Source organism: Tyto alba, unplaced genomic scaffold (genome assembly GCF_018691265.1).
Source record: "Tyto alba isolate M040663 unplaced genomic scaffold, T.alba_DEE_v4.0 Super-Scaffold_21, whole genome shotgun sequence".
NCBI classification, from domain to species: Eukaryota; Metazoa; Chordata; class Aves; order Strigiformes; family Tytonidae; genus Tyto; species Tyto alba.
The window spans coordinates 736,114-755,053 of record NW_024881295.1 but is presented as its reverse complement, the minus strand read 5'-3'; the positions used below and the strand labels follow the sequence as shown (position 1 = coordinate 755,053).

General features: G+C 36.9%; 1 protein-coding gene across 3 annotated transcripts in view; it reads left to right on the top strand.

The window, feature by feature from the left end:
• The window catches only part of TULP3 (TUB like protein 3), a 29,144-nt gene that overhangs the window by 1,479 nt on the left and 8,725 nt on the right, over nt 1–18,940 (top strand). For 2 of the 3 annotated variants that reach the window (XM_032983969.2, XM_042795327.1), the window contains exons 2-5: nt 8,487–8,538; nt 13,201–13,363; nt 15,907–16,083; nt 17,901–18,031. In XM_032983969.2, coding sequence (XP_032839860.2) covers nt 8,506–8,538; nt 13,201–13,363; nt 15,907–16,083; nt 17,901–18,031 — 504 coding nt within the window. In that variant the 5' untranslated portion in view covers nt 8,487–8,505. Of the gene's footprint in view, nt 1–4,075; nt 4,229–8,486; nt 8,539–13,200; nt 13,364–15,906; nt 16,084–17,900; nt 18,032–18,940 lie in introns of those variants that run through there. The other variant, XM_032983977.2, reaches the window with a different exon arrangement.

Here is an 18,940-nt window from a genome sequence, read left to right as displayed (position 1 = left end):
GAAAGGAAAAGCGAGTAAAGAGAGAAACCTAAACTTCTAGTAGCTGAACCATAATGAACATAGTGTAGAAGAGAAACAGCGCTTATGACAAACACTCAGTAATTTTAGTTGAAGGTGAAAAGAGGCAGAGTTAGAAGGGGTCACATCACTTGGGTCCACCAACTATGCTGTGAAACATTAGAAGATGACTTTATGCAGACTTTAAAGGCTGAGGTTTGTATACGAATTTTGGAAACAATTTTTGAAAAACTGATGAGCAGATGCACATAAATTTTCTTGCATAGATATTAGATATTTGACAGAGTTGAAGCTACAAGAAATTGTGCAGCTTTTCTGATAACATTTGTACTAGTATAATTTCTGCTAAGAAACTTGTTTTGCATACTTTTATGGGTAGCCTAACAATAATGAGAGTTCGTGTCATAGCTGCTTCCCTCCCACCCCCCAGTTTATTAAACAAACAATCCATTTCCTTAACTTTCTTAGTCTCCATGTTACAGTAAGAAAACTAGAATACATGAACTTAAATAAAAGTGCATATTTTTTTTTAAAAATAGATCCTTAAGGCCTGTTATTTATAGGGGTCTGACTCTGAATTGAAAGTTCAGCAGCACTATAATAAATTGCAGGAAGACAAAATATTCTTAAGAAGGATGTTTTTCTGAGAAGAGAATAGTAAAAATATCCATAAACCACTAATCTAGTCATTAGAACTCTTGTTTGGTAAAATAATTGTCAGTTATCCAAAGAGTGGTTTGTATAGAAGTAGTAAATGTGATACATAGTAACTGTCAGTTCATAGCAATGAAGATACTACCTGTAAAGTTTTAAAGAGCTGGACCTGAGAACCATCTGGCAGCTTTTTTTTTCTTTTTTTTTTTTTTAACTGAGGTAGAATACCTTTACTATTGAGTAATATGCAAAATAGACATTAAGATATAAAAAGTATTTTATTTCTGATGGACAGAAGTGAAGGGAACAAGTGAAAAAAATAAATGTGTGTAGTTTTGTAAATGGGCTATGGAATGCTTGATGGATAGACAGCTGAGATCTTGGCTTTTGGCTATCTCTGAAACAGGCTGTTCCTTGAAACTATGTCACTGTATTAATCTATCTTCTGTTTGAGGTATCTGCAACTGAAATTGCTCAAGTTCATTTTAAAGTTTGATTGACTTTCAGGTAGACATGGCACAAACAACTGTCTTAATACTTTAGAAAATTATAAGGTTGATAGTGCTATTTCATAGTTTTGATAAGTGCTATACCTTATGTCTTTATTTGGGAAAGTCCATTTTGAGACAACATTAAATTAATAACATTGAATGCAGTAGAAACATTCAGATAAAAGTAATTCTAAATCATTGTTATCTTTTAAAATATTGAGAAAGGAAATTGGTTCTTATGGTAGTAGGTATTTTAAAATCTTGGAGACTGATGAACTTCACCTTTTTGCGCACTAATTATGTAATACACAGGAATACTTAAAGCTTCCCACGTGCTGCCTTCCAAATGTGCTTCAGCTTCTGACTTGCAGATGTCAATGTATAAAGAACATAATTTTCAAGGTGCAGAAGTTTTGACCAAGTCTACAGAGATCACAAAACTGGCTGTCAGCCACAGTGGTCCCTCCCATAATTTGTATGCTTCTTGGGTGACTAGACATGTAGGAGTTAGTGGTTTTCAGTTTGTGAACTCAGGAACACTGGGATACTTCCTCAGTGTCTTCAAAGATTAATGAAGAAAAAGGTCCTATTGTCAATAAACTCAATTTTCAAAAGATTATGAGCTCATGGACTGAAAAAAATCAAAAGTAATTTCATATATCATTGTCCAGCCAAAAGCCCTTTTGGTTCTCAGGAATCTTGGTGGCTGCTGAGCTCGACAGTTTTGTATAGATGCACCTTAATTATTATTTTGGGGAAAAAAGACATACTTTGCTGATTATTTTAGCTATACATGTAGTGCAGAGAAGACTGAGAAGTTTAAATTTCCTTTTAAAATCCTGTTAGCATCCCTGTTTAGACCTTGGGCATTTTTATTTGGCTGTGGGTATCCTTGAAATTACCAAGCACTGTTTTGAAAATTCCAGGATTTATAATTCTACACATCTTATTCTTAGATAAAAGATAATTGGCTTAATACCTTTTTTGCTTTGTTCCTTTCAAGTCTGAACATTATAACCAAGAAATATGTCAAAATTAGATAAATCTGTAAATATTTTATAAATGTGGTTGATATGTACTCCTAGGAATAAAGTTTTGAAAGAGAAGAAAGCATTTTATGACTGCACTTTCATGCTGTTGCTGTCACTGTGAATGAATCACTTCACTTCCTATGATGTAGACAGCAGTGGCAAGAGAGAAAAAGTAGCAACACTAACACTTGTCACTAAAATTTCCAAATCTTGAAATGCACTTGGTAACTACAATTGTTAGAACAATTAACGAGTTGTTTTAAAGTTGAAACTTGTTTGAATTGTCTTTTCAGTTTCTAACAAGTTCTTCCATCTTTTACAATTTAGAATTTCAGTTACTGATGACCCATCTTTATAGACAACCATTCTGATTTTTTGGTTTGGTTGTGTTTTTGTTTTTTTTTTTGTTTTTTGTTTTTTTTTTTTTACCCACTGTTGGTATGACATCTGTAGGAGGGACAAATGCCCTGATTTCAACAGAATCATGACTTTGTAAGTGTGAAAACTTTCTGCAACCAGTCTTGCACTGGGATAGCTGCAGACTCTTGTTTTGTCACTGGGGCACAGTTGGGTGATCTCCAAAATAAAACTTGATTTTGTTGTAATTGGGTCATGGAATGAATTCTCTTCTAAGTGGATTTGCTGATAGGCCTAGAGCTGTTGTCTTAGACTACTGTAAGAACATTTACCCTTACTCCTGATGTTGTTAAAAACATATATTCCCTGGGATGTTATAACTCGAACTGCCTGTGTAATTGTTATGGAAGTCTGTCGTCACTTCTAACCATTTAGCATTCTTATGTGAAATCTGTGGCAAAAAAAAAGAACAGGACTCTGAATCTAACAGCGATATCTTGCTGAGTCACGTAGTTTGGGATGCAAATTAGATTTTGCTGTTTCTATCTCTTTAATGACTTCCCCTTTTGATCTTTTAAGAATAAAAAAAACTGGACTGGGACTAAAAGTCCACAATCTAGTTCTATAGTGTCAGTTCAGAAAATTTCATTTATGTTCCTTCCCTCATTTTTAGTGTAAAAGACTATAAAACAAGTGCAATTTGTGACATGAAGTGTGATATGCTTATTTTCAGGGAACTTTGAGTTTTGTTATCTGGTCTGGGTTAAGTATAATGTGTGCTGTTTAACTGCTGACTTTGCTGCTAGGAGAGAATAGCAATTGCTTTACATTTCACTCGTTTCATGTTGTAATGGGGTACCATATCAACAGAAGTGACAGGCAAGGTGTAATAATTCACAAACAGAAGATCATAGGAATCAGAATTCTGAGCCCTTCTGGATCTTCCTTTGCTCTTTCCTTGGGTAGAGCAATTTCTATAAATGAAATGACCCTGGAGATTTGGAGTGTGTAGTTGAGAGGACATTAAATAGAAAGCTGGTGTTCTGCTTATAGAATAAATGTCTTTTTTTTTTTTTCCTTATCAGAAACTTCAGTTTCATTACGTTCACCTGAAAAAACATGATTTTGGAAGGATAGCATTCTGCAGTTGTGTTGGTGGATAAGAGCTGAAAAGTCTTTATACAAGGAATCACCAGCTGTGAACTTCTGAAGGAATGTACCTGTCAGGAGATTCCTTGTCTCCCTTTTCTTACAAATATTGTAATAAAGAAACAGTTTAAAACCTCCAGTTTAACTACACACTTAAAAAGATAAGTTTATGTGCATATTTTTATTCTGATGTTTGTCTTCAGTGCCAAACTCCCAGCATCCATGATGGCTTTAATGGTTAATAGCCTGTGTAGATTTCTGGCTTCTCTTGACCTTCCTTCCAGGAGAAGCATACTCCGTTCACTTTAGGTATGCTGTAACAAATTACTTGAGACTTTACTGCCTGAGAAAAACAAGAATCTACTTTATGTTCTCCCAGTATAGTATAGTAGAGAATGACACAGGCTTTTGCTTACACTCTTTATATTCCAGAGAGATGATCTACTAGCATCTGTCCAGAGAGCGCTGCTTTATTCTTGTTGCTCTATTCCCTGGTTACAAGTAAGGGGAGCTAATCTTTGGTATTTGGTGAGTCAATTTTTGAATGGATATGAAAATACTAAGCAATACAGTAGTCAAACTGTATTTTTTTTTTGACTTTCCAGTCCTTGGTCAATTTGTTCAGCTTTCTGCTGAACCTTCTTCAGTTCATCAAGATCCTTTTTCTTGTGTGGACCTCAGGATGGGAAGACTATTTTCAGGCTGGTGGATTGCTTTCTTGCCCTATTTTCCATGTTCTTCTGCTTTAATATCAGGGGTTTTCATTATTCTCAGAGTTACATTAGACTGTGAGTTTGTTTTTGGCTGATTCAATGGTAATCATTACCAAGTGCTTAGAACATAACTATTCTGGGTTTTCAAAATATAATATATTCAGAAACATCAAGAAGTTGCAGTGACAAGAAGAATGTTAACTGCCTATCCGTATGAAGCTTTACAACATAGTTTGTAATTTCAGAATTGCAGTGTGTTATTGAAAAATAATACATCTATTCTGAAAGAACCATCAATAGATGTAGTGTGCCTTTTTCACAGAAATTAAAATAAACTGCATAAAAATGAAGCCTTAATTGCATATATAAACATCTGCTAAATAACTTGTGAGTTATCTCTTCATTGTGGTTAGTTTGATATTCTAAAAATTGTTAGGAAAGACCAAATAAACACATCTATAATAAATGTGTCATTCATATTCCTATTGCAATACTTTAATTTCTGCTTATATGAAAGTAAGGCAAACTCTGATTTCAGCAGAAATTTGAGGTGGTATCTGTTAAAAATAAAACATTTTGCTTCATGTTGGTCCGTGCGTCATCTGGAAATGAATCTGTGAGGAGGAATGGATCTGTGAACCCCTTTGTGTCACTGTCTTCTCCCACATTCAGACATGCTATTGTATCATCTCAATTGAGTGTTTTTGTTAAATAAGCGCTTTCCCACTCTCATTTTTATTCTGTATCCTGGATAATCCTTAGTCTTATATGTTACATTCTGGGTCATTTTTCCTTTCTCTGTGGCATGTGTCCATTACCCATCATGCAGCTTTAGTAGGAAAGCTATTCTGGTAAATTTAGCAGAGGAGTTGGTGGCCATGGTCTCATATAGTCTGCTCTACTGCAGCAGCTGGGAAGAGGAAGATGGTGACAGGCCACTTGAATATTTTCACTTATCATTAAAGGTAAATGGATGACTGGTTTGGTGGTTGTGGTTTTTTTTTTTTTTGTTTCTGTTTTGAACTGTGTTGTTGTAGCTATGGAAATGCTGCTTTTTTTTTTTTTTTTTTTTTGTGCCCTGTTCCTACTGGATATTTAATTCCTCTTATTGCACATAAACCCTTCAAATAGAAAAGCATAGCAAAGACTGTAGTGGTTTTGTGTGAGCATGTCCGAAGAACACTTAGATGTACTAGGCTGTGTAGTCAGTCTATCTGAAGGAGGATTCGTGTTTGAAGCCTGCAGCTGCATTAGCACACTCCTTGCATTCCTTAGTGATGAGATGTGGGAGTGACTGCCACAGTCCTCTCCTGCAAAGTCTGTAATAACACCAACCCCACTGTGGTGGGTAGAAAAAACCTTCAAGTGTGTGGATGTGTGGGAAGCTCTTTTTTGTCTGGTTATTATGTTACACTTGCATGATGACCAAGTGCTGGAAGGAAGGTTTCAGGATAATAAAAATAGTGTAATTTTTTTTTTTTTTGGCTCCTATTTACAGTGCCACAGTGCTCATGGCTTTAATTGTTTGTTTGTTTTTTTTTTTTTCCTCGTGTGAATCCTTGTACTTTATAATGGGAAAGACTGATGTCTGCTTTCATTTTGTGGCCTGCTAAGAGGTGATTTTGGGCTGTGTTTAACAGTAAATTGTAAAAGAGAACACTCTTGTTATCTTTTTGCTTTATCAAGCTCTGTGACCTGTTAGAATCTTTATGTATTTCAACCATGTTTGAGTCTCAGTTAAGTGGTTAAAATTGAGGCATTGTGCAGTCTGTGTTATGGTCCTTTTCCAACAGTCTTCAGACCTGTCTTTGATGTTACCTAACTTTATTCCAGCGTGGATAGAAAATAGTTTTAAAATACAATGTAAATAATTTTCATTGAGGATTTCCACAAGGTGTGCATGTGAGTCCTAATATTTCAGCATTTTTCCATCTTCCAGACAAAAAGGAAAACCTGAAAACTTACTTCCAAAAATTACAATATTTTAGGTTTTTTTATTTTCTGAAGAAGAGACTCAAATTGTTGGGGATGCATATTCTACTAGGAAAAGCAACGAAACCACAGACAGTACCTTGTATCTATGCAGGACACCTCTCTAGTTCTTTTTAATTATATAAGAATGATGTCCATAGATCAGAGCTACATTGGTCAGAGCTACATAGATTGCTTTATAACAAACTCTCAACTGCAGTTAACAAATGTCATCTATTGCTTAAGTCAGTAGGTGTATGAAAAGAAAAGGAATGTTCCTCACCCCTTCTTTGATCATGAATATTTTAACTGGAGCTTTCAAGCATTTGTTGGACTTTGGCAAAGATAGCCTTTTCCATCACCTATGCTTTAAATAAAAAGCATGTCACATTTTAACTTCATGTTGAAGTTTCACGTGGCAACTAATGTATATCTTGCTGCACTTGGATATATCTCTGCATGTTTGTTTCTTAAGTTGTAGATGTTTTCAGATGTAGACTACTGTATTACCATAACTGTTGCTGTGGGGACACGCAGTAGCTCTCCATCCCTCTTCAAAAAAGACGTTATTTTTTTCCAGGCCCTCCATTACTTTTGAATCCACAGTGCTATGAATTACTGGTCCATGTGAGGACATCAGTAACATCAGTTTTTAGAAGCAAGGTGTTTTCAAGGTCCTAGACCTGTTACGTGATAATACTTGAAATACATTAGAAAAAAAACCCTATAGAAATAAGGAAAACTATAAAGTAAAAAACAGTGGCCGCGATAACTTGCTTTAAAATAACATTAGTTGGGCAGTAAGCATCAGTTTTAGTGTATATAAACTGTTCTATATGATGTGCATATACAAAACTCTTTTTCTGCACATTTCAGCCTTCCAGAACAGGGCCAGTGTTGGCTAGAGTAGTCTGTCGGTAAGGACCTCTGATCTGCCATCTGCTTGCCCTGGAAGTTGTCACACGTGGTTTTACTAAGAGTTAAGGGACTCGGAGCCCTTTCTCCTCATTAGCTCCATGTACTGTGATCCACTTTCCATGTCAAGTGTTTTGCAGAAGCCCCACCCCACCTGTCTCTTCATCTCTCTAGTTTTCATTGTTAGGGTTATATTCAGCACCGTCTGCCAGCTTGTGACTTCACACCATTGGACATTTCCGTATACCCTGACCAGACAGAATTTCCTGTTTAAATTGAAATTTTGGTTAGCCCTGCTTTTCAGTGTGCCACCAATAAAATATATAATGTTTGTCTGTTTCCCATGTTATTACTCTTCCTGATGCTTTCTCACTTTTAGAGAGATCTTTGCCAAAGCTGTGTAGGAGGAAAATGCACAACTGTGGTGTGGTAGGCAGAATAATCAGCAAGTAAGCATGTAACCTTTTCCCTTTGTAGGGTTAACTGCTCTAAATTGACTTGATGTAATAATTCATTATTGTACAAAACAAAATGGGAAGTCTATATGGAACACAACGTAGACTGAAAAACTAGAGTTCTCATGAAAGTCATCTGTGAAAAACTTAAGTATTGAAATAATTATTTTTTAATCTCTAGGAATTAATATCAGGTGTTGCAAATATAGATTCAGATATTAACAGTTCTGGGAAGTCTGGCAGGAGGAAAAATGGTGTACATTTGACTCCAAGACAAAACCCAAAATTCTGAGTTAATTTGGAATTGGGTATTTTATGAAGGAGCAGGGACTTTGCTGAACTGCTTTGAACTGTGTTAAGCCTTCAGATACAAATTGTCTCATAGCCCACCGCAATAGTGGCTCATCATCCATCCACCCAATAGTGGCTCATCATCCATCCACCCAATAGTGGCTCATCATCCATCCATCCATGAAACCTTTTTTGCTTACAAAATGTTTTCAGAACAGTTTATTAAGGTGATTAACCTACAGTTTGGCTGTATTTATGATAGAATATCAAGTATGTTTTATTCTTTAATGCCTTGTAACTTGGTCTTCTCATGGGATAGAAGTTATGTCTTACAGTCATTTTAAAGTCTTGATGGTAAACTTGTAGTCTGTGAATATCTTGTGCTCTTATAATGCAAACTATTTACTAGCAATAATTAATTTATTTCTTTCCCTTTCCCAGCATCTTTGAGGATGAAAGCATGAAACTACGACAGCTGAAACTAGAGAATCAGGTAAATGATAGTGCTGAAGCTGATAAAAATAAGTATAGAGAAAAAAACCATCAGCCATCTAGAGACTTGAGAAATGGGGGTGAAGTGCTAAAAATGCTTGGTCTAAATAATACAAACAAGAACTCATTGCTAACATTTTTCTTTAAAGATTTACATGGCTTTGTTAGTTTAAGTCCACCTTGCTATGGCTTATAGGCTTGATTTCTTTGATACATGTATTTTTCATATGTGTTCTCATTTCACTGGGATTGAGTTACCACAGTGCAGGAATGAATCAAAAGAGAGGAATACTGCAGGGAATTATCTGTTTTAAGCATCAAAGGAAAAAAAAAAAGTTTCTCTGAGCTATAGAAAGATCTCCTTAATAGATCAGAAAATGTGAAATTGTTATCATTCTATAGCTGGCTATTTCACACGGACCACAAATTGCTGTATTGCATTAAAATAATCTGTGTTCAAATTAAAGTATGTTTTAGAAGAGCTTATTCTCGGCTGAGGATCTCTAAATCCAGACATAACAGTCTTCAGAGAACTGTTTCAGTGGATAATAACACTCTTTACCAAAACTTTTTCATTATTTCTAGTCTGAGTTTGGTTAGCTTTGACTTCTGACAGCGGATTTATTACCAACTTTATCTGTGTGTATATAGACACTAATCCAAAACACTTCAGATTCAAGGAGTAAAATTGATCTTTGGTCATATTTGTGGAAGCTAGGATGATCCTTTTACCTGTAGACTATCTAGTAATGCTTGTTTTTGTTTTGTTTTGTTTTTAAAAAGGGAGCAAGCATTAGTTCAAGTAATCTGTAAAAGAGCATTTAGTGCCAAATGCTGCTCAGTAAGAAGTTCCAAACAGCTTGGTGATGTACCTAAGCATCTCTTTCAGGACTGTTATCTTGGGTCATAAGCTGGTAGTAGTCACTGGCTCCTAGTGCTAGGTCAATGTATGCCTAGGTTCAGACCTGGCCGTGGGGATACATTGCTGTTCTAGTGAAACAAAGCTGCTGGGCTGGGTGGAATTCCCTTAGAACAGCTGTCAGTTGAATCACGAAGAAGTGAGTTTAAAGAATTTGCACCCTCTTGCAATTTTGTTTCAGGCTTTCTTGGATTTGTTTGAGATTGCAATCATCTGCAAAACCAACAGCTGGAAAATTTCACTAAAATGTATATTAACTCCACCACCCTTCCTTGCAAATGAGATTCGTTGAGAAATGCTAACAGTCTCTACTTTAGGATTGTATGTTTAGGTTTGGATGTTAACTTTTAAAGTCTGCTTTTAACTTTTATATGAATAATACCATGCTTTCTGAAGAAATAGAGGTCAATAGGGGATCACTATCAAGATATGATGAACTCATTGCTGGTTGTAGCCAATGCCCCACTTGATTCATGTGTCGTAAACATTTGTAGGAATTGGGATAAAAAATGCAAAATGTTTTAATCCATCAGGATCACGTTCAGAACCTTTGGTCATACAGAGAATCTGGAATAAGCATTTGCCACAGCAAAGACATAGGCCTGTCACCCATCTTTACAATGGGTTTGGAAATCCTGTAATTGCAGTACAATATTATTTCTAATAATGCATGACATCAAATTCCATCTGTGGGCCAGCTCTTCCTGCCAGGATGCTTTTCTCTAGATCACTGCCTTTTTCTTGAGGAGAGAAGGTGATGCTGCTCAGGCAGTGCTTACTTCCCCAGCAATAAAAGGCATTTTCTGCAACTCAGAGTGCAATGCTGCCATCTCTGTGGGGATGGAGAACGTGAAACTGAAGGCATATTTCTGAATGTACCTGGTGTGTTATTTGCTCTTGACATGAAGTTTCATTAATGCCATCACTGTTAGCATTGTCACTGCTGCCTCAGCATGTACTGAAGAGGAACTGGAAGAGTGGAAAGGATGTTTCAGAGCTAGGATCCAGCCCGCATGGCCTACTAAGGTGTGACCTTGCCAAATAATTAGTAGTATGGTATTGTACCTTCAAGGGTGGAGTGGTTGGAACCTTCCTGTATACCATCATAGTTGTAGAAAGAATACTAAGCTGATTGTTTTATTAGTCTGCTGTGATACAGTCATCTGACCCATCTGACTTTTTAGCTGGTTGAAAACCCATATAGAACCAGAGTTGGTGGTTTGCAACACTTTAATCTGCAATCTTGCGATACTACAAATTCTGATGTTATGCTTTTGTGTGGTGCGAAAAAAATGCTTCTGAAAGTATATAATACATGGAGTTCACAAAATCCTGAACAAATTATGATAATCTGGATCTGCTGTTTATTTAATGGGCTATGTGTTCATGAACTATCTAAACTTTTTTGTTGTAATATTAGATGAATTTTTACTGTAACACAGAGCTGGAGGAAACAGCTAGTTAGTAGACAAAATGAAACAAAATAGTTTTCTTTTACTACTTCATTTTAGTGGAGTAAGTCTGAGAATACATAGTAATGAAGGTAAGGCTGCTCTGCCACCTTATGTAGAGAAAATTAACTGCTACTATCTATCTGTCCTGTCAGTGGGCTTGTAGATTTTTTTCAATCTCAATAAGCAAAGGAGTAGAGAGAAGCCTTATTAAAACAAATTAAATTACTGTCAAGTTTTGTCACTTTGATTATCCTGAAGTTCTTGCAAAAAAAAGATCAGTCACATCTACCAGCAGTAAAGCGTGTTTCAATATAAACTAATAAGATCCTGTTGGACTGGTGAGTCCTGGAAACTCTTTGATGAAACACAATGTACTATAATAAGAAAAAATAAATTTCGAGACTGATGAGTAGTGAAATGTTTAAAGAAGCTCATCTAATGGAATAGTCAGTTAAGTAGCTCTGAAAGTTGTTCTTATATTATATCAATATCTTATATTGATCCCAAATTCAATTCCCATTCAGGCAATAGCTGTGTACTGTCTTACTGCCTTTAAAATGTGTCTATTTTATTTTTCTCTTGTCTGTTTATTTGTCAGGTAGAGAAGTCTTGGCAACAGTTTTTCTCAAAACCTTGTTCTGAGTAAAATATTTTCATTCTTGTTTTCCCTCCTTTTATTTAAACTATTAGAGGCTCATAAACTATCATGATTTTTTTTACTTCTCCTCAGCATTAATTTAAAAAATAAACAAACAACACAAACCAATGTAAATTCTTCTGAAGGATCTGACTACCTTTCTAGAAAACAAATTTTATCTGTAATTAGCATTTTCTAAGAATTCGATTTCTACTGCTTATTTTTCTTTTCTTCTCCTAGACCAGTGTGATAATTTCTTTGGAATTCTGTATAATTTTTGCCCTGCAGGGCAATCATTGCAAATAATTCTGCAGTAAGAAACACTACCTGTATTGCAGTCCAGTCTTCAAAGTGTAATTGAGTTTAAAGAAAAAAGGTCTTTTTTTTTTTTTTTTTTTTTTTTTTTTTTTTTTTTGTTGTTGTTGTTGTGGTTTTTTTTTTTTTTGGTGCTGGCTTGGTTGTTTTATGTTGTTTTGGGCTTTTTTTTAAATAAGGGCTTGAAAAGCAGAAGGAGTAAAGGACCAGGGGCAGAATTGTGTTGGAATTCCTCAGGGAGATGTTGCCTGAGAAACTAACCTCACTTGAGATAAAAAAATCTAATAGGAGAGGAAAGAATCAACAAGAGAGAGAAAAAACATAACAGGAGAGGACAGGGTTCCAAAGATGTCTCTCTCAAGTGGATTGAATTGTTGGTACTGTTTATCTGATGGATCCTTGAAAACTGAAAAGGATTTGATGGAGAAAGGGTTTCTATCATCAAGAGGTTTCTATATTCAGAGGGTGTACAGGTACCAAGAAGTAGTCATGGATAAACTGCATCTGTGGCAAAGGGCTTGCACATCGATTGCATATTGGTACATTACAGAATATTAGAATGTGATTTTTCCTTCTTTTTTCATGCATTGCCTTAACTTTTAAGGACTAAGTGTGGCTATCTTTAACATGGTGCAATGTCCCTGTTTGCCTTGATTTAAGTCTAGAAGTTGTTTCTATTCTCACTTAGTAGGAAATCATAAACATCAAATGTATATGTATCTTGGAAAAGTGATATTTTATATTTCAACATTTGGATTTACCATTACTTTCTTTCAATCTTGAATTACATGGAAAAATTTTGCAGGGTAGATAAATTTTCCTTTTACTGGATCAGTCCTATTTTGATGACTGTAATTTTTAGATTATTTTTTATTTTTTTTCCCCCCTCTAAGTCTTATCCCTCGACACTGCTTTCTGGGAGCTGTTTGTTTTGAGTTCTCCATATGTGGGCTTTTGAGGCAAAACCCTTTTCCTTTGCAAGCCCTGGCTGTTTCATAGTGTATTATAAATGACTGCTGAGTTTGTCTATTAAGGATTGCTGCAGTTTAGACTGGATGGAAGGAGTTCATATTATCTGCTGATGGTCTCAGGATAGATCAGAAAATAAGCAGGTGTCCACATCACCCATCAACTACTGATGAAGAATCAAAGGGAATGTCTCGCTCCAAAGACACGGTGATATCTGTGTCTAGGATTTTTATAAGAGGTTACAAGAGTATTTCAGGTTTACTGAAGATCCTTATCAGTGGTGTATCATTGCCAATGGCTGAGGCATGATTTCTGCCTTTCTGGATGTGGTTACTCATCCTTATTTTATGCTTTTTCTTTATTTCACAGAGAGTTCTTCTAGAGAAGAAGCAGAGGAAGAAGCGCCTTGATCCCTTGATGGTCCAGCCAAATCCCGAGGCAAAGCTGCGTAGGTCAAAGCCTAAAGGGTGCGAGGAGCAGACTCCTTTAGTAGAAACTCCTACCCCTTTCAACAGTCATGTTAATTTACATGGTAAGTAATCAACCTGATTGCAACAATGTTCCCCAAAATGTCAGTGCATGCATCTTAAGTCACAGATGGACACCTACCTTGCTGTGACAGTGGCCAAGTGATAAACAAGACTGATTACATACCTTTCTATGTACAAAAGTAGACTTGTAATACAGTATGGTTGAGCAATACTGAATTCTAAAAACCTACAAAGACCTTACCTTGAATTTAGTGACAGCTGAGAATCTTCATGTGCCTGTGAGTAATTTCTCCCTTGTGTTAGGCTAAGAACTGTAGAAATGGTTTAGGAACTTTTATAAATGTAGGAAGATACAAATGCAAAGTAAGAGACTCTCTTGAAGCTGTATGATTGTCCTGGTTTGGGCTGAAATAGAGTAAATATTCCTTTTCGGGAACCAGAAGAATGCTGTGTTTTGGATTTAGCTTTGGGTTTGGTATGGGAAGAATGCTGACAGCACACTGATGTTTTCAGCTGCTACTGAGACTTCAAGGACTCTCCGACTCCCCATGTCCTGCCCGTGTGCAAGGGCACAGGGAGCAGGGAGGGAGCACGGACAGAGCACCTGACCCTAACTGGCCAGTGAAATATTCCATATCGTGGAATGTCATGCTCACTGTATAGAGGAGGGGTGGTTGGGAAGGAGCTCTCTCTCGCTTCCGGAATTGCTATGGCAGGATCTTGGTATTTCAGGATCACTAGCTGGGAACGGGCTGGGTATTGGTCAGCAGGTGGTGAGCAATTGCATTGTGCATTGCCTGTTTATATTTTCTATTACTGTCATTGTTCTCGTTTTATTGCCATTATTGAACTGTTCCTGTCTCAGCCTGCGAGTCTCCCTTCACCCCTCTAATCCCCTCCCCCCATTCCCAGGTGGGGAGGGGGAAGGGAGGGTGACCAGCTGCGGGGGTTGGCTGCCGATCAGGCTCAAACCACAACAATGATAAAGAAAAGGAAATAATTCAGTAGTGTCTGCCTGTATGTTTCTTCATGGTATGGTATACTCTATCTCAGGATTACATATGACCGAATGATAAAGTAGACAAGAGCAAAACAAAAGTCTTGTGATTACTGAATTAGGTTCTTGCGGATTTTTATCTCATCTGTTGTTTTCTGTGGGCTTCAGGGAGACGACTGAAACATGACAAACAAGCTATAGTGGTCCAGAAATTCACAAGCACAAAGTGATATCAGAGCCAAAAGCAATAATTCAGTGATCTCAAAATATTACAGTAAAATAGTGACTATTCTGTTAGGAGTGCAAAGAAGTACAGTAGTGAAAGCTTTAAGACTTTCATGTCACACAGAGCAAAAAAGAGCAGCAATGAAACCCCTGCATTCCAGTGGAAGTGTCAGGAAGTAGTTTGAGAGCTAGGATCCTGTTAGCCTATCAAGAAAGTAACAGGAAACATCCTAAGGCTTTGAGATGCATGCTACTGCAGGATGATAAAATACCACCATTCTATTAGTTGGGAATTAATGTCTAGAGTAGAGTTTTAAAAACCCAAACAAACCAGTGTTACCTGGTTTGAAGATCACATTCAGAACTACGTTATCCTCTGTCTTTTTAATGTTTTTCTTGATCTCCAGATGTCTTTCAGGATCATAAGATGGGGGAGACTGGTGGTGGGAACGGTAGTGTTTATGTGTTTAAAATTAGGTGGGAGAAAACTGTTCAAAGACACTTTCAGGTCAAAAAGATTTTGAAATAAAAGATTGATATAACTTCTAAGTTAGGAGATTTCAGTAATGCTGAAACTACAAGAAAGAAAAATAAAAACTAACTGCTCCCTCACTAACTTCCATTGTTCTGAAGCTTCCTCAGTACAATCAGATCCTGTTAGGAAGTGATAATAGCAGTAAACATGTCAGAAACCTGAGGACTAGATAAAGAGTAAAATTTTAGAAAGGAAAATGGGAAAGCAAGAAATCCAAAGCTGGAACTGCACTTACTTATGGTGTGCTACATAAGCATGTATTAAGTATCTTGCCAGACCCTGCCATCAAGATGTTTCCACCAATTACAAAGTGCAGTGCACAGCTGTGTTGAGTGTTTAAACATGGAAATTTCATTTCTACCAGAAAGATAGAGAGCATCCATTTACAGGCTTTTTCTGCCTGCTGTTGTAGATATTTTTATCAAATAGATTTGTTATGTTCACTGTAGAGCACTCACTCACTGGCACAGGAGGAAATGGAATGGAAAATAGAGTAGTTTCCCATAAATAAGTTGAAGGATATCAATGTGCATGACAAGTACAACTCGTTAAAATAATTGCTTAAGCCCTTGTGAAAAAGTAAATACAGTTACTATATTTATAAATCGAAAAACTCATGCCTGATATGTTTAAAGTAATAGGCAGTCTGCACCAGAGTCAGGCCTGACTCCTCCCAAGTCTTCTGACAAAAGTTGAGCAAGTACTTGAACAAGTCAGTACTTTAAAGCTATACTTGAGCAAGGGAAGATGGAAAGAAGCACCGTCCTGGGATGTGTCTTTAGCTATAAAAAATAGATGTTAGCATTCTATTTCATTATGGCCTGCAGGCATTGATGGACCAGCTGCTTTCCTGAAATCAGAAGTGCAAGATTTGGGGACCAAGCTCCAAACTCTTTCTGCTGGATCTTCCAAAACAGAAGACAATGCAGATCAGGAAAATGGTGGAGAGGCTCTAACAGACACAGCAGGCAAGCCAGATTTGCAAGAAGTCTTACAAAAACGAGGTAGGAGTTAATGGACAAAGGTCTTTTTCAGGGATTTTCTACTTCTTATAATTCTTTTTCAGTAGCATTAAAACACCTAAAAAAATATGCAGAATCAAGTGTCTGTAGGATATTACTTTTAAATGCAGAGCTAGTAGATTCTACAGCATGTAGAAATGTGGAACTGCAGTTCCTTCTTACAATATTAATTAGAACATACCAGTTATGTTTTAAAGGCTTATCAACATGCTATGTAATTTGTGGCCTTATCAAGGAAGTTGGTGACAAAATGCTATACTTAAATTTTGCTAAAGTTCAGAGTATTTTTGTTCCAGATATATCTGGATATGTTGCTTGAATATTTTCACAACAGCAGAATCCTCTATAGCCAGTAATTCTAGTGTTTAGGAGACTAACAGGAAAGATGTTCTTCCTGAGTCAGAGGCCATCACAATCAACAGCCTTAGAGTTTTATATTCAATAGTTACATTCCATTGAGTAGTTTCCCAGTGGAGTGTCCATCTGTCTGCCAAGTATCTTATATTGCTGCCAGTACCACAGGAAACCTTTTTTGTTGCATGCAGCCCAAGAACTTTGCAGCAAAATAGTGGCTAGTGTTTAATATGGTACACAGCTTGTTTTTATTTTGCAGAGCCTGTCTCCCAGAATGTTTCCAGTACACTTAATATATTAAGGTACTACAATAAGTAGAAATACTTGTATTCAGTTGTCAGATGCAACAGCTGCTTACCTATGGATAGCAACATTACACAAGAGCAAAGGAAGCAGGAGAGAATATCCAGAAACTTCAGGGGAAATTAGTGAAGGTAGAATATAAACAGTGAATTTTGAAATTGGCCGGAGTACTAGGGTTAACACCTTTGCTCTTTCCAAATGTGCTTTGGGGAGTTTACGGACAGGTTGTTAAGACTACATTTTCATGTTTCATCCAAGACAGAAAACTTCCAGGAGTGCCCCTTCTATGCAGTGCCATGTTGGAGTACTGTTATAATATTGGCTTTCAGAAACTAATTTGACTTAGCAGTCTGAGTGTGTTCATTTGCTAGAATGCTTTATGTGCTTTTCCATTCTACAGCCAAATTAAAGAATGGAATCACAGAACAAAATGATGCAGTTCCAAGTGGAAGGAAACACCAAACAGTGAAGTGTATGGAAGATCTTTATAAATGTCTTTATCTGGAGTTATTTTAGTTATATACCTATCTCTACATAACTGTACTTAGGTTAAGATTAAATAAGTAAGTCCTGGAACTACTCTGTCTGTGCTTCTGTTTTAAAAATCAAATCATCAGTAGTATTTATGAGACCTGAGTTATCACTACTGATGTAAGAATAGGAGAGGCTTTTACTGAAAAACTATCTTACTCCATTTCAGTGTGTATAAGACTAAAGGGAGATGGTAAAGGATGTAAACTGTACGGAGTCCAACTTACAAGATAGGTGTCAGCATATTGATCTGGATTTCCTTTTTTTGTTCTTAAGACATAGAAGGCTTTTTTGCATGAAAATAAGCAAAGTTAATTCAATGACAGCATATACAAAGCAATATGTTACATCATGTAATATGTAAAATATGTATTAATAAAAGCCTGACAGCTGCTCAATCATATGCACAGAGACAGCTGCAAAATGTCAGTAGGGATTTGAATTACAAGGCTGGAGAAGCAATATAACACATGAAGAAAATCAACAGTTGAAACAACAGGTATTATTTAGAAGAGTGAATAGCTATGCAAGAGTCATATATGAATTAGCGATGCAATGAACTCATGACACCTTCTTTCAGAGGTTACCTGCTTGATCCTGTATTCTGACAGGAATTTCAGGCAGTTTGAATTTTGATGAGGAGGACACAGAAGAGGAAGAGGCAAGTAAGAGACCAGCATCTCATTCACAATATCCTGAATCTGAAAGGCCTAGTTCTACAACCAGTGAGAAATCTTTTGCAGTAAGTGTCTTGAAATCCATTTCTGTTAAGTGCTGGGCACGTGCTTGATTTTAGTACTACTTCCTTGAGCACTGGGTTAAAATAGAGTTGTTGCAACTACAGTAGCTAGCATATTAATCCCTGAAGGAAGAGGAAGGTCATGATTGTCAGGTTATCTGGCTGAAGGGCCACTGAGTTAAAGCACAAAGACCTAATAATGATCAAAGGAACAATGGTGGGCAGAGGAACCCAAGTAACCCCTTCAGTGAACATGGGAACACAGTGAATCAGCTACTCCTGTGACCCTCAAAGGAGGCAGATTAGGCCATTGTCTGTGGTGTAAGATCCACCAAGATGACTCAGAGAAAATCTGAAATGCCATTCAAATTTAAGAGGGATCACTGCTTGAAGATTTTTAGCATTTATCGTGGGATGCAAGGGGGAAGTGAATTTTGGGATGGAAGAGAGAATTTTGGAATTGGACAAACCTTCTTATAGGGTGCTTAGGGCATGGGACTTGAGGGGAAAAGAAAGGGCTCGAAGTGGATAAGGGTTGAGGTGGATCAGGGAGTAATAAGCATGGGAAAATAGGGAGTAAAGGGGACAAACCCACTAGATGCATGTGAACAGATGCAAGACAGTATGCTTGTCTGTCCACGCCTGCTCATGATTACTGCAGTGTGTCCTAATATCTTCTAAAACTCTGTTTCTAACTATTTCCTGTGTGAATGTGTTCTTGTGTGTGTCTTTGAGAGACACATACATACATACACTGACAAACTATATGTCAGACTAGCCAGTGAGTTGGAAGAGATCAGCTTCAGGAAGACCCAGGGTCTGAGCTAGTGACCTAATAAAGGGCATAGGGTTTGGGCATGAATGCTGGACATCATTAAAAGTCCACGATAGTGTTCAAAAGACCTGCGTCAG